This window comes from Carcharhinus amblyrhynchos, chromosome 29 (assembly GCF_965287045.1).
Source record: "Carcharhinus amblyrhynchos chromosome 29, sCarAmb.v2.hapA, whole genome shotgun sequence".
NCBI lineage: Eukaryota > Metazoa > Chordata > Chondrichthyes > Carcharhiniformes > Carcharhinidae > Carcharhinus > Carcharhinus amblyrhynchos.
The window spans coordinates 4,305,299-4,321,173 of NC_137352.1; the positions used below are offsets into that span (position 1 = coordinate 4,305,299).

Sequence of the window (15,875 nt, forward strand, 5' to 3'; positions counted from 1 at the left end):
TATTACTTACGTGGCGAAAAACTGCAGCAGGCGACGGTGCAGAGGGACCTCGGGGTCCTTGTGCATGAGTCGCAAAAACCCAGCTTGCAGGTGCAGCAGGTGGTCAGGAAGGCGAATGGGATGCTGGCCTTCATAGCGAGGGGGATTGAATATAAAAGTAGGGAGGTCTTGCTGCAGCTGTATAGGGCATTGGTGAGGCCGCAGCTGGAGTACTGTGTGCAGTTTTGGGCGCCGCACCTGCGCAAGGATATTTTGGCCCTGGAGGGAGTGCAGAGGAGGTTTACTAGGCTGATACCGGAGTTGAGGGGATTGAGCTATGAGGAGAGGCTGAATAAACTAGGCTTGTACTCGTTAGAGTTTAGAAGAATGAGGGGAGATCTCATTGAGACGTATAAGATGATGAATGGGATGGATAGGATAGAGGTGGAGAGACTCTTCCCGCTCAAAAAAGACAGTAGGACTAGGGGGCACAGCCTCAAGATAAAGGGGGGGCGGTTTAGAATGGAGTTGAGGAGGAACTTCTTCACTCAAAGGGTGGTGAATCTCTGGAATTCTCTGCCCGTTGAAGTGGTGGAGGCTGCCTCGCTAAATATTTTTAAGAAGCGGGTTGATGGGTTCTTGATAAGAGAGGGGATTAAGGGTTATGGGGAGAGGGTGGGAAAGTGGAACTGAGCCACAACAGATCAGCCATGATCTTATTGAATGGCGGGGCAGGCTCGAAGGGCTAGATGGCCTACTCCTGCTCCTATTTCTTATGTTCTTATGTTCTTATGTTCTAATACAAACTGTATCAATCAATTGCCGTTCAGCAATTCACAGCTGGCAAAGTACCAACCACACCCGACCAGCCCTTGCCTGCAAAAGTTACATTTGGTATTCTTGCAAATTGTCCTGGTGAGTACAAGATGAAAAGCTTTGATAACATGTGTCTTTTTTCAGCAATGTTATTCACTTGTTGAAAATCTTTGATTGTAACATTAAGCGGACTTTGTTTGAAGTCTGATTTTAGTATTTTACTGATGCAAACAAAAAGCAAAAAAGGAGCAGAACCACAGAAATATATATATTTTAAAAAGTTCAATCCAGAATTTTAATATTTGCACAAATGCTTCAATCTTTTAGAACACCATGGAAATATTTTTAAATTCTGAGGGCAAATGCTTTTTTTATTAAAATAGCACTATTTAAACATCAAGCACAGCCAGTCAACATCTTTCCCTAACAGCTCATTGTCATTCTTTCACCCTAACCTTTTGAAAACGTCAGTCCCCTCATGTGATTTGCACTTCATAGAATCATAAAACTTAGAAAGCAGCCATTCAGCCCATCTAAAAAAAAGTTACCCACTTAGTTCTATTCCTTTGCTCTTGAACAATACTATTTAAAATATTTAATTTTCAAATATTTAACCACTTCCTGCACTATTTCCCATAGGGAATACTTCCCAAATTAAGTCAGTAAACACGCTTCTGCCCTATATCCAGTTTTTCATCCAAGCCTTTATTATGTCACTATTTAGCCAACAAGCATCTATAGGATACTAAATGCCTTTTAAAACATCATTTGCATTTCCATTCATATAAACTCTCATTTCATCAAGCAACTCAAATATATTTGTCGGGCAATATTTACAAATCCATGCCAACAGTCCTTCCTGAGTGAGGTGCAGCATCCGCAAGTTCTGCGCTTTAGTAAAACTTTCCCATCCAAGCAAAGTTTGAAAATTAAAGGCAGTAAGAAAAGGCAAACAATTTGAAAAATGCCCTCTGATGACATCACACAGGCCAATTACTAGTAAATGGGAAAGTTAGCCCAGGTAAATACTTATTGGACTTTTCCATCCTTGCGGGAAAGAGCCTGATACTTCCCTAGCTACATAATCAGCATCAGATATAATACACACCGGAAATCAATGTGCTGTTCTGCAGTAATAAAGTGCAGATCTAACACTGCATCCTTCAGCAATACAAAATCCTTGGAGCTTCCACTGGAGAGCAGTGGTTAGATATTTCCTCAGAGAATGAGAATGGAGGCCTTAACTCTGGATGTTCCAGCAACCTCTGTGGTTGGCTTCAGAGTAGCTGAGGCTTGCAAACATTTTAATAATCTAATATGGTGAAGCAACTCTCATTGGGCAGCCATCTATTGTGGGACAGAGCATCAAATTGTTAAAATATTTTATTGGAGCAAAAAGCATCTGTGCAACAGTCAGGCACGAGAAAAACAAAAACTCGTCAGCCCAGGTAGACATGATTCAAGCAGCACCCGATAGCCATGGCACAATTGAAATTTTACCATTAAAAATTTGCAAGGTTTGAAACTTATCCAAGATCCTAGAAGATAAAAAGCAAACTCACTGCATCACTCATCAACATAAATTTAGGTGGGGGAGGGGGTACCTACGTACAGCTAGAAGCTCGCCAAAATCACATGTGGTAAATCATGCGTAATAGTCGTGAGTGGAACATCCCTAAAAACAATTGCTTTGGATTCCTGGAAAATGTAATAATTAATGCAAATTTTAAATTAGATCAAATAGGGTAAAAAAAAGTGCACAAGCATTAATTTTTTCTTTGAAGCATACCAGATTGCACATATTTGGCTTATTTTCCTGGACAGTTTAATGCTGAATAATTCCAGCTAAAAATGGAGTTAGGTCAAAATAAATAGCAGCAATATTTGTTCATATTTTGCACTCACCCTGCTGTCATTAAAGTTCTTTTCTTTCAATTTGAGGCTTTTCCAGAACAGCAGGATGTGGTCTTTCTCTGGTAAGATTTTCAGCGACTCCGGTGCCGACAGAGGAACTGCCACAAGAGAACATAAAATAAAAAAATTGGGACACAATGAGTTATTCAAGCCATCAAATACCGGAATACCACCAGCTGCCTCCTGCAACCCTCCCAACAGACAGAACTCATTGTTCAGTGCATTCCAGTTACATTTTTCACTGCATGTCTGGCCCCCGAGCAAAGATCTTGGTCAATTTCTTTGGGTCACTGTCACCATTCCTGTGGCACAGAAGCACGAGGAAAATTCAGCTATGCACTGCTGCATTTTGAAATCATTTGGCAGAACCTGAACATTGGCAAGAACTCTGTGGGATCAGTACGGTTGAAGGTGGTCAACAGTTGACTGTTTTTCCACGCATACATGAAGAGTAATTAACTCTCCAAGCATCAAGATGCCCTTTGCTGCTTTCAAAGCACACAAGGGTAGTCGGGTAAAGTGCATAAGGAACAACTTCAGACTTTTCTATGATGTTCATCATGAATTACAATGAAAGCCAAAGAAAGCATGTTGGATTTGGGTGTGCCTTCAAGAAAATTAATTTGATTAGAAATTAGATTTTACTGGGATTAAATACGCGGGATATTTAGATGCCATCAAAATTAATTACACGCACTAACATAATCAATTTAAATCTGCAGAAATGCAATGGTTTAATTTATTGTATTTGTTGCTAAACAAAAGCAAAATAAGAGCAACCATCCAGACTGTTCGCTGGAATAGTGAACATTTAATGCTGGAAAATGACAAGATAATAATGTGGCTAAAAAGGTACAAGAAACTAGATTTTTAATAAGACACAATTTTATTAAGGATGTGCAAAAATACAGATCCTAATCAAGTACCAAATTAATACATCATCTTCTTCCTTGTATTCAGGTGAAGATCTAAAATTCTAACTTGCATTCTGAAGTGGATTTTAAAGAAACATTCCTTCCATCCCCAATCTTCAGCCACATGAGAAAGTGAATCATCAGTTCCCTGAACTTCATTAACACTGCTCCAAGATCAGCAGTAAGAAAGTCTGCCAGATTGAGCTTGGTGAAGAGACTCTGCTTTTTGCTCCACGATGCAGAATATCTTTGGCCTCCATGCAACAACCACTAAGGCAACACGAATGAGACCAAGAATTTAGCACACACAAGATTGAACCCGAACCTCACCACTGAGGTTGCTGTGCATCACTGCTCCAACTTGTGTACAGGTTACACTGCAGCACAGAACTCTGCTAATATTTCATAGATCACTGAAGTCCTGCAGTGCAGGAGGCAGCCATTTGGCCCATCAAGTCTGTACTGACAGCAATCCCACTCAGGTCCTATACCTGCCATCCCACATATTAACCCCACTAATCCCTCTAACCTATGCATCCCAGGACATTAAGGGACAATTTGGCATGGCCAGTCCACCTAACTCGCATTGGACTGTGGGAGAAAACTGGAGCACCCAGAGGAAACCCACACAGACATGGGGAGAATGTGCAAACTCCATACAGATTGTGACCCAAGTTGAGAATCAAACCCAAGTCCCTGGAGCTGTGAGGCAGCAGTGCTAACCACTGTGCCACCCTTTCACATAAAACTGAACAGCAAAGAGCTTCAAAGTCCTCTTTAATAAGTGTTAGAAGGGTAACACATTCAGGATTGCATGGCTTTTTAGCTTTTAACATTGTTATGCTATTGATAATTCCCTTTAGCTGCATCAAGCAAGAATTACAGCTGCAGCATTGAGATTCTACCACCAGATGTCACCAGGCAGTAGTAATACTGAATTTTATACATTTACAAGAGATGCAACATGCAAGAGCGTCAATTCATCATCTGCTTGCTTAGCTCTGTTTCAACCTTGACACCTTTTAATCAGAGGTTTATTGGTACAAGTTCTGCGCACATGAATTATGGCATCAACAGTGCAATGCTGTATTTTTTGACATGCAGAACTTTGGAACAGCCCAAGGGCAGCACGGTGGTTAGCACTGCTGCCTCTCAGCACCAGGGACCCAGGTTAGATTCCTGGCTTGGGACACTCTGGAGTTTGCACGTTCTTCCCATGTCTGTGTGGGTCTCCTCCGGGTGCTCTGGTTTCCTCTCAGTCCGGAAGACATGCAGGTTAGGTGCATTGGCCATGCTAAATTCTCCCTCAACGTACCTGAACAGGCGCCAGAGTGTGGCGACTAGGGGATTTTCACAGTAACTTCATTGCAGTGTTAACGCAAGTCGACTTGTGATTAATAAATGCTAATCAATTTGTCCTGATGGCTCAGCTGGATATTAAAGATCCTAAGCAATTATTTGAGCAGAGCTCTTCCAGTGTCCTGGCCAACATTTGGGTTGGGAGTTGAGCCTAGTCAGTGTATTTAAAAATTACACTTAAGTTAGAAGAGCTTTTATTCCTTCTAACTTTTTCTAGAGTAACTATGAATCCCCCCCACCGCCCCCGGTGAAATTGTCACCTTCTCCTTTTCTCCCCATCAGAGGAGTTCAAAAGGAGTGTACTCACACCTGCAGCTTCTGACAGAAGTAGTAAAAGCACTGCTACAGAATAGAGTGATGCTGCAATTTAAAAGCCAGGTGACCAGGAGTATGGAGATTAAAATGATTACTTCAAAATTTTCATAGCTGACAGGCAGGAAAGCAGCTGTTGATCGCTGGGCTGCCTGAAATCATCGCCGGGGATAATCTTCAGGTTTGCCAGGGTTAGGAGGGGCAGTTCACAAAACCCCATCCCCTAGGCCAAGATCACCAAATCTCCATTACTCTTGAGAAACCCTTCCCCTGCAGCAGCAGAGGGAAAAATGGCCACTAGATCTACCTCTTAACACCCTCTTGGGGCCCAAAGCACAAGGCCCAGTTGTCAGTGCTGGGGAGCAGTGCAGAGTTGGCACAGCCAAGGCACATGGCCTGAATAAGGGAGGGGTCAGGTTGGGTCCCCTTCATGCATGCCTGATGTGGGTGCTGCCCCTCTGAGGGGTTGGTGGTGCTCCCATGTACCTGCAACACCAAAGCGCACCCAGTGCCATTTCCTCAGGGGGACTGGATACCTGGCAGTCAAACCCGATTAAATCAGGTTGCCACACACTATGGGCAGCTACCCAATCACAGCCAGCGAGGCGGCTTGAGTGTGAATTCTGATTGCCTTGACCCCGTCAAGAATCCTGATTTTTGGTACATTCTGTGGGGCATTGGAATTTCTACAGGTCGATTGAAGAGACTGGAGAATCCCACCCTGAGTGTATAATTGGCAAAACCAAGTTAGCAATTTCAAGATTGCTTTGTTGGATGGTTTCCAGCCCAGCACAATCATCCAGCAGAAGTTAAGTTTTTCTGGACAATTGCCAGGTAATCCCTTGTGTGGGAACTTTCAAGAGGGATTCCCCAGCACATCACTGTAGTACCCCCTAAATCTGACACTGCGGAACCAGGAAGTGATGGCTGGCTGTAGAAATGCAAATCAACATCACTACTAGTATAGCTAGGATGTTCAATTTTCCACAAAAGTTAAACAGGTATTAAATTGCCTGTGTGTATGTCTCTCATCTGAGATCCGACAATTTACCTCACCTGGGTTGAGCGAGAGACTGGCTTCTTTGCTCATGTTGATCAGTCTGACAGCAACACTGTACTTTCCACCTGGTTCCAGTTGCTTCACTATGTATTCTACTGTGTTGTTGTTTGAGCTCACTTTGTAATTGTTATTCTTGCCATTCTTACGGATAGAATCTTTTACAATAACGGCATAGGTCTGGTTAAAGAAAACAAAAATCTGATCAGCAATCTGTACATTGTGATTCAATTATGGCAGTGACAATCAGTACAGTTAATCGCAAATGTTTAGAGAGACTCAGTTTCCAGGATTGGTTAGCCATATGGTATATACAGCAGCACAGAATGAAGATGACTCCTATTCTAGGGGAAGAGCTGGCTTTTGGCAGAGATGACTGCAATTGCAGCCAGGAACTGCTCACTCCCTCAGGCATCATCAAAATGCCTCTATTAATAGTATACCATTTTTAAAACAAATATCTGCACTGCTATGCAAAATAGTCTCAAAGCACAATATGCTCAATTATCTACTGCATGCTGGAAGCAGGTCTGCACACCAAAGCCAACAACTCTTGTTCTTTTAAAAAATATTCAAACTATATGTTCTGCCCAAGGCACGCACACTTGTGCTTTTAAGGAAAGAATGCTTTTAAGGAGCCTTACATTCTTTAGGGAATGAAACACGTGGACAAAGGTTACAGCACGTCAATAACACAGCATTTAAAATTAAAGCAACTTTAGAAGGGAAGCATGGGCCCTCCATGCCTTTTTCTTCCCCCACCAGACTTTCCAAGAAGTTAATGGTTTCTAGATGCAAAGGGCATAGACCACAAATGAGCATAATGTACAATAGAACCTTCCCATTTCACCCCCCTGTGCAGATACTTACTAAAGTTTCACTCAGCAGATCATATGGAGGTTGCCACTTCAGTACTGCAAATGTCTTACCCACTTTCACCACATGCAAGTGGCGAGGTGGCAGCCGGTTATCAGGAATCATTTTAACAGCAACATATTCAGAGGGTGGTCCGAAATATGGGGCTACTACACGAACCTAGAAAGTAAATAGATACGGGTTTCAGTCAAAGCCCTCCATTTCAAACTTCTTACACTGAATACCAGTCTCTGCACAAAACTAATCAGTGTGAGAAAAACAGAAAACTAATATTATTTTAACCTATTTTCACAAAAAGATGCAGGCATTAACAACCCATTTATCATCATCCTCAAACACAGATTAAACAATAGCCTGGAAATCTGATTATACCAGTCAAGCAAGTACTGCCCAAAAGCAGCATCTAATTGCCCAATTTAGCAGGCGAGCACATGCTCATTCTGCACCACCCACTGCACTGGCAAAAGCTACTGCATAGACATCTAAACCTGGTGTCTGAAAAGGAAATTAAGTCTATTCATATGCAAATAACAGAGCTTGTTGCCTGTTTGAGGCAATCTTTGCAAACTTAGTTTGCAATTGGCTGCATCACATACTGTACACATGATCCAAGTTCTCTGGTGTTGGTAGCAACCCTATGGATCACTGGAGATGCTCACCATAAGTGCTGGATTCAGAATTTGTGCCAGAATTTTCCTGTCTGGCTCCACATTGCATCTGCAGTTCACTCCCAGCCACTGCCTGCCCTTCCCCTCTCAATCATCTGCCTCATTCTGCCAAACTTTATTAGTGATCTCAAAGGACCAATGATTGGTATGGCTCTTGCTCTGCCCAAGACCACAAGAAACTACAAAAGGTCATGAATGTAGCCCAATCCATCACGCAAACCACCTCCCATCCATTAACTCTGTCTACGCTTCCTGTTGCCTCAGCAAAGCAGCCAGCATAATTAAGAATCCCACGCACCCCAGACATTCTCTCTTCCACTTTCTTCCTTCGGGAAAAAGATACAAATGTCTGAAGTCATGTACCAACTGACTCAAGAACAGCTTCTTCCCTGCTGACAGACTTAGTGGTCTTCCCATATATCTGCTGCCCTTGTCCCTCAAGGGTGACAGAGATCATGGATTGTGAAATGTTGAAGGAGCTTTGGTGGGTTGCCACAGTTCCTCCTGTAAATGACGCATATTACTATCACTGTGCATATATTGGATATATTGCACTGGAAGGGAATGGTTTGATCAAGCAGACGCACCATGGATTCATGAAGAGGAAGTCTTGTGTGACAAATTTACTGGATTTTTATGAAGATGTGACTAGTGCGGTTGAGGGGGGAACCGGTGGATGTGGTGTTTTTAGATTTCCAGAAGGCGTTTGATAAGGTGCCTCACAAAAGGTTGCTGCAGAAGATTAGGGTACACCGAGTTGGGGGTAAAGTGTTAGCATGGATTGAGGATTGGCTGTCTAATAGGAAGTAAAGAGTTGGAATAAATGGGTGCTTTTCTGGTAGGCAGTTGGTGACTAGTGGCATACTGCAGGGATCGGTGCTGGGGCCTCAACTGTTTACCATGTACATAGACGATCTGGAGGAGGGGGCTGAGTGTAGGGTAACAAAGCTTGCTGATGACACGAAGATGAGTGGGAAAGTGAATTGCGTGGAGGACGCAGAAAGTCTGCAGAGAGATTTGGATAGGCTAAGTGAGTGGACGAGGACCTGGCAGATGGAGTGTAACGTTGGCAAATGTGAGGTTTCCACTTTGGAAAAAAAAATAGTAAAATGGAATATTACTTAAACAGTGAAGAATTACAACATGCCACTGTGCAGAGGGACCTGGAGATCCTTGTGCACGAATCGCAAAAACTCAGTCTACAGGTGCAGCAGGTGGTCAAGAAGGCAAACAGAATGTTGACCTTTATAGCGAGGGGGATAGAATATAAAAGCAGGGAGGTCTTGCTGCAACTGTACAGGGCCACAACTAGAGTAGTGTGTGCAATTTTGGTCCCCTTATTTGCAAAAGGATATACTGGCCTTGGAGGGAATACAGAGAAGGTTCACCAGGCTGATGCCAGAGATGAGAGGGTTAGCTTATGAGGAGAGATTGTTCAGGTTGGGTCTGTACTTGTTGGATCTTAGAGACAGATAAGACAAAGAAGGGGATAGACAGGATAGAGGTAGAGAGATTCTTTCCACTTAGAAAGGAAACCAGAACTAGATGGCACAGCCTCAAAATAAGGGGGTGGGGGGGGGGGGGGTCAGTTTAGAACAGAGTTGAGGAGGAACTTCTCTCAGAAGGTAGTGAATCTCTGGAATTCTCTGCCCATTGAAGTGGTGGAGGCTACCTCGCTAAATATATTTAAGTCACGGGTAGATAGGTTTCTGATAGACAGGGGAATTAAGGGTTATGGGGAGGAAGCGGGAAAGTGGAACTGATCCACTTCAGATCAGCCATGATCTTATTGAATGGTGGGGCAGGCTCGAAGGGCTAGATGGCCTACTCCTGCTCCTATTTCTTATGTTCTTATGTTATGTTCTACTTTGCATTAAGTTGATTTTTCTCTACACTCTAACTATGACTGTAACACTACATTCTGCACTCTCTCATTTCCTTCTCTATGAATGGTATGTTTTGTCTGTAAAAGTGTGCAAGAAACAATACTTTTCACAATTTGTTAATGCATGTGACAATAATAAATCAAATCTGCTAAGTGACCACAATTCACACCAGCAGATCACCAGCCAGAAATAAATGAGACCAGGGAATAATTTCTAAACCAGTCTGGTCAGGCAAGTGTAACCTGTTTACCATCATAGCTAAACTATGTCTCAAACTTGAATAAATTGAAAGAATCAAACCTAAGAGGTCATAGGATAAACATAGTTGATCTAGAATTTCAAATTCAAGAGTCTGTTTTCAGATTTCTACGTAAATGTTTCCTATAACACAAGCTTCATTAGTTTTTTTTAAAAAGTGTAATGAAAAGACATCTACCAGAAATAGATACTGCTCGTCACTGCTCACGGTCACCGTTAAGTTGCTAAAATGAGAGGTGACATTTTTTGGATTTCGGTACAATTCCAAGAATGATGTAGCAAAGAAAACACCATAAACCTGTTGAGGAAAGAAGACGATTACTGATGAGAAAATTTCTGCGCAACTAATCTTTAAGAAATCTTTTACTGGAAAGCCGCACTCGCATAAGGATAGCAAATAATAATAATGATAATTAGACAATCGAGTTAGTGACAACTATTCTAATTACATCAGTGACTAAAATGATAAACCTTTAAGTTTAGCTCAAGTATGATAGTCTGCAAACAATTAATGTAATTAAGAGCAGGCATCATCATGGAGGGCAATTTAAATAATAGTTAAAATTATTTATAATTCTTCATAATTTTTTGTAGCAATATTTACCATGTGTAAAAGAATTCCATTTCCTCAACTATGATACGTAATGGCCCCTGGCCTAGTCATTGCAGGCACCATCAGGTCATATGGACCAGGAGACCCTGATTCAATTTCCTGTTTATGCGGTTGGCTGATTGCATAGAGTGCAACAACAATGTGCATTCCTTCCACATAGTTAAGTGGCACTTCACAGAAGTGTTATAAAATAGATTTGACACAGATAAGCAAGAGGGAGATAGTGTGTTTGGGGAGGGAATCTCAGAACTTATGACCTAGGCAGCCGAAGGCACAGCCATGTTCAAAAGACCAGAATTAGTTCAACACAGATCTTCCAAGGGCTGAAGGAGGTTAGAGATAGGAAGAAGCAAGTCAACAGAAGAACTTGAAAGCAAGGATGAGAATTGACCAGGAGACAAAGTAAGTGAACAAGCACAGGAGTGATGAGCGAAGTGGACTGGTGAGAGTTAGGACGTAGGCAGCAGCTTTGGATAACATCAAGTTTATGGAAAGAACAATATGGGAAGTCAGGCAGGAGACTGTTAGAATACAAAGACCAGAGACAAAAGCATGGACGATTGGTCCATAGCAGATGAGTTAAGGTAGGGTGGAGTTGGGTAAAGCTACAGAGTTGAAAATAGGTGGAATTAATGATATCATAGATATCAGAAGCTCATCTTAATATCAGAAAGAAAGTCAGCCAAGGGTCCCAATCCTGATCCTTATCCAGTGAATGTGCTAGATAGAACACGTATACAAGAAGAAAACAGGATCCAGTTGAAGTGTATGATCCCCACTCGAAAAGCCTGCTGATAATCATCCAGAATCAAAAATATAGAATGATCTTGACATCTTAACAGGGCTGGCAACATCTAGATGATCACAGATTGATGATGCACACATATGTAAGAAGCATTGCTTTTACTTGACTAAGATTTATGAAATAATCTGTGCGCTCTGCATGATTTCAAAGCACCATGAGAAAGGACTGATATGATGTTTCTCCAGTAACCACGTGCACATCCTCAAAAAAGGTCAACAAATACAATGACAGGCTATTTGGAAGATCTGAACCCTAGAATAGCACAAGATACTCACCACATTCTGAGAACCATTCCAAGAGCAATCCACAGAGGTCTGATTGATTGGAACTGCTTTAAGTTTGGGAGGTGCTGGAGAAGTCCCTTTGGTTTTAATTCGTACAAAAGATGTTGGGCTATCACCAGCTTCAGTTTTAGCCCAGGTGGCAATCTCATAATTTGTACCAGCAGTTAAATTGGAAACTGTGCAAAAATAATAAAAGGTATTAATACAATTTCATGTAATTAAAAAGATCCTGCCATTTATCCAGTCAAAAAGAGTGTAAATTAGAATGTCACTACATCAATAAGTTTTTTTAAATAAACCTTAGCTATTGCACAATAATTAATTGTTGATAAACACTGGCACAGGATACAAGGTTATTCAAAAACCTGATTGCAATTAAAAATCTTTAAACCACAATCTTGTTACTGGGTGTCATGGGAAGTTGCTGGCATTGCTGTGACCTCATGTTTGAGCATATGATACACACATACCAGATAAAGCAGTCTCTCTTCCGTCAACAGTTAATACTCGCTGCTCTTTTATACGAGTATCAAATGTCCACGACACATCAACGGTATAACTGACCACCTGAAAACAAAGGGAAGAAATGAACTATTACAGCATTTCAAACATTAGTCTATGATGCACTTGCAACTGAAACAGAAACATATTTTTAACTACAAAATGCAACAGGATTCAGACAGATGTGCATTAAATACTACAATTTTGATTCACCATAAATATCCTGTTGGGAGTATTTTAACCATCTGAGAAGCAATTTTTTTTCTAGCACCTTAAAGTCTCCCAAGATCTGAAATATGTTTATTGCTCAACATATTAACAACATGCATTTATAAAGCAACTTTAATCTAAACTAACATCCCCCAGTATTTCACATACTAGGGAAAAAGACTGTGCAGGATCAGTTAGTATTTCTTAGTTTAACTGTGAAAATAAGGCTTCAGCCCAGCCTTTGAAACAAAAATACAAAAGCTTTTCTAAACCAAAAAAAGGGCATAGAACATTAGGCAAGGAGCTGTTCAGATAGTGACTCAAAAGTATATTACGGGGAAGATTGCTACAGAGGTGTTTTGTATGTATTCATAGTGGCTTGCTCCATAGTGACAAGAGACAAAGTTGCACATATTCACCCAAAGTTCCATTTTCTAACTATTTAAACTTTGTTCAGAATTGTGCAACAAAGGCTCATTAAATTGATTCCTGGGATGAAAAGGAGCCTCAAGGAAAGATCAAATAGACTAGGCCTTTATGAATATTTGTAAGGTGGTTTGCAGAATTCCCTGCCCAATGAAGCAGTTGACGGAATGTTTCCAAGGCAAGGATAGATAAATTTTTGAACAGTAAAGGAATTAAGGGTTATGGTGAGCGGGTAGATAAGTGGAGCTGAGTCCACGAAAAGATCAGCCATGATCTTATCAAATGGCGGAGCAGGCTCGAGGAGCCAGATGGCCTACTCCTAGATCTTATATTCGGGTACAGTGAACAAGTGTCCCTGCCTGAGCCAGAAGCTCTAGGTTCAAGTCCTATCGCCAAACTTGGTGACCAAGAAAGACATGCTCATAACACGGCCAAACTAGTTGAGCATCAACTTGTAAGTCTTCCCAATATACACCAATGGCAGGTGATAAGTGTGGGATAGATTCCTGGTCACCCATCTGAAGGAAAGACATTAGAAGCTTCTACCATCAATGTCTATAGCTCCAGGATACAACATGCATTTAGAAGTTTATGTTGCCACAGCAATACAGATTCCTTGAGAGCCAATTGGCTGGATGGCTAGTATGCGTCAGATTGGTCCCAACAGCACGGGCAAGGTTCAATCCTCATTCTGGCTGGGATAGATTTGGGGTCTGCCCCTTTGTCTTACCAATGGTGGAGGTCATGGCGCTGTGGGGCAGACCTGCTTTCAGCACAGAATTAAGAAGAATACTCTTAGAGGGCTTGACAGGGTAGATGAGAGAGGTTGTTTTGCCTGCTGGACAGTCAAGAACTGTAGGATGGAGATTTTATCCTCAGATGAAGGAAAATTTCTTCACTTAGGGGGTTGAGAGTCAACAGAGCTTGTTATTCTAGAGGGCATGTTAAATCAATGTGTACAATCAAGACTGAGATTTTTTGGACACTAAGAGAAACAAGATATATGGGTATTGGACATCAAAGCAAAGTCAAGGTCAGGGATTGGACATGATGCATTAAAATGACAGAAGAGGGTCGAAGAGCCAGAAAGACCATCTCCTGTTTCTAGTTCTTTTCATTTCTCCTGTCATGCCAAACCAAAATACAGACATGAAACCAGCATCAAAACAGGACACATGCATTGAGTACAAGGTTAAATCCCTTCCACTCAACTACAGACTGATTTTTCAAGAAACTCCTCATGTTACTTCCCAGTCACCAGTAAATCAGCCTGCTCCAAGGATGTTAAATTATCAGCTAACAAGCTAATATGCAAACATAGTAATTTTCCCACTCCCTTACAAACACTACTTGATTTTTAGTGGTCATGTCCATGTAATAGCATGGCACTGTGGCACAGTGATTAGCACTGCTGCCTCACAGTGCCAGGGACCTGGGTTCGACTCCCAGCTTGGATCACTGTCTGTGTGGAGTTTGCACTCTCTCCCTGTGTCTGCATGGGTTTCCTCTGGGTGTTCTGGTTTCCTCCCACATTCTGAAAGAAGTGCTGGTTAGGTGCATTGGCCTGAACAGACGCCAGACTGTGGCGACTGGGGAAATTTCACAGTGACTTAATTGCAGTGTTAATGTAAGCGTCACTTGTGATGCATAAATAAACTTTAACCTCAAGTCAAAAGCATTTCAGATGGAAAGTCAGTTTGAACCTGCAGTCTACGAAGCTGTGGCACTATACAAGGTACCTGTAAACCACAATGGCACTCATTATGATATAGTTATGATTTGCAGGTAGATCCCAAGTGAATAGCATTGCTACTATTTCTACTTAAACCCACCATTGAAAGTTGGCACTAGCTGTATGACATAACTAAGCTGTACGACATAACTAAGCTGTACAAAGACTCTGTCTTAAAGATATCAAATTAGTTTGGTTAAAATCTCTCCTGCACAATATGTACCTTAATATTGTTGTCCATCTGTAGTTTCAAGTTCACAGTATCTTCTTTTGTACTTTCGACTGTAACTGTTGGTGTTGGAATTGCTATTAAAAGAAAAGCAAGACCAAATTCACACATAGCCATGCTCAAGTCATCACCTTCAGTACTCCCCTCAGAATCGGATTTGACAGATTTCAGTAGCCAGACAAATTGTCTTAACAACTCGGCATCCATTTTGGGTTATTAAAAGATTTAATTAAGTCAGTAATCAAAATCCTTTCTTTCTCCAAAATTAATTTCTGGCATCTTAGACTTGATAATTTTGCTTCCAAACACACTAGGGAAGAAATACGGAGCTAAAAATTTATATCAGCCTGTTTGGAGGTTCATTATGACTGGCATTCTCCCTGTACGGCATAAACAGAGGGCCAAAGCTCTCCTCAAGTTGGAGGATAGGCTTCATTTCGATGTTGCCAGAAAGCTGTACCTCTATAGTTTGGCAGTCTCTATTTAGGAGGAACTGAGGCAAGTCCAATATAACATTTGGAGGTGGGAAGAGATGCTAGTGTGGATCTGCAGCAGCATCACTAAGTATTCTAAAGGAAACTTTAGTGGATGATCCAGAAACATACATGGAGGCACATTGTTGTGTAAACCAGGGCTTTAAATCCTGTTTCTGAGAGGCACCAGGTACACTTTCCAAATAGGATCAGAGATCAGAAAGAATGCTAACAACAATCAGAAAATTGAAATAGCATCACAGCTTTCTGGAGATCAGGAAACTAATCGCAAGGTAACAATTCACAGGATGAAGGGTTAAAAAAATACAAAATCCAGCAACAACGCTGGGGGCTAAATTGAAAGGCGTTTGTTGCTGTGATCCGATTATATTTATGTAACTAACTCTGCTTATTATTCACTCCAAGTGACAAACATTGATTCCATGATCTGTACTTTTCCAATAAGATTAGTTAGAATTTGTAGTACAGGGTTGGCCGCTGTAGGGAATAGAATGGAACACAAAAAATTCTACAACCAGTGAAACAATTAAGATATTTTATAA

The 15,875-nt window shown here is 41.4% G+C and overlaps 1 protein-coding gene across 2 annotated transcripts in view; it reads right to left on the reverse strand.

Moving 5' to 3' along the window:
• Window positions 1-15,875, reverse strand: part of sorl1 (sortilin-related receptor, L(DLR class) A repeats containing) — a 193,544-nt gene that overhangs the window by 14,308 nt on the left and 163,361 nt on the right. For both annotated transcript variants that reach the window (XM_080214840.1, XM_080214839.1), the window contains exons 39-45: window positions 14,834-14,916; window positions 12,212-12,308; window positions 11,733-11,917; window positions 10,218-10,337; window positions 7,222-7,386; window positions 6,351-6,531; window positions 2,701-2,807 (exon numbers count right to left, since the gene is read on the reverse strand). In XM_080214840.1, coding sequence (XP_080070966.1) covers window positions 2,701-2,807; window positions 6,351-6,531; window positions 7,222-7,386; window positions 10,218-10,337; window positions 11,733-11,917; window positions 12,212-12,308; window positions 14,834-14,916 — 938 coding nt within the window. The remainder of the gene's footprint in view (window positions 1-2,700; window positions 2,808-6,350; window positions 6,532-7,221; window positions 7,387-10,217; window positions 10,338-11,732; window positions 11,918-12,211; window positions 12,309-14,833; window positions 14,917-15,875) is intronic.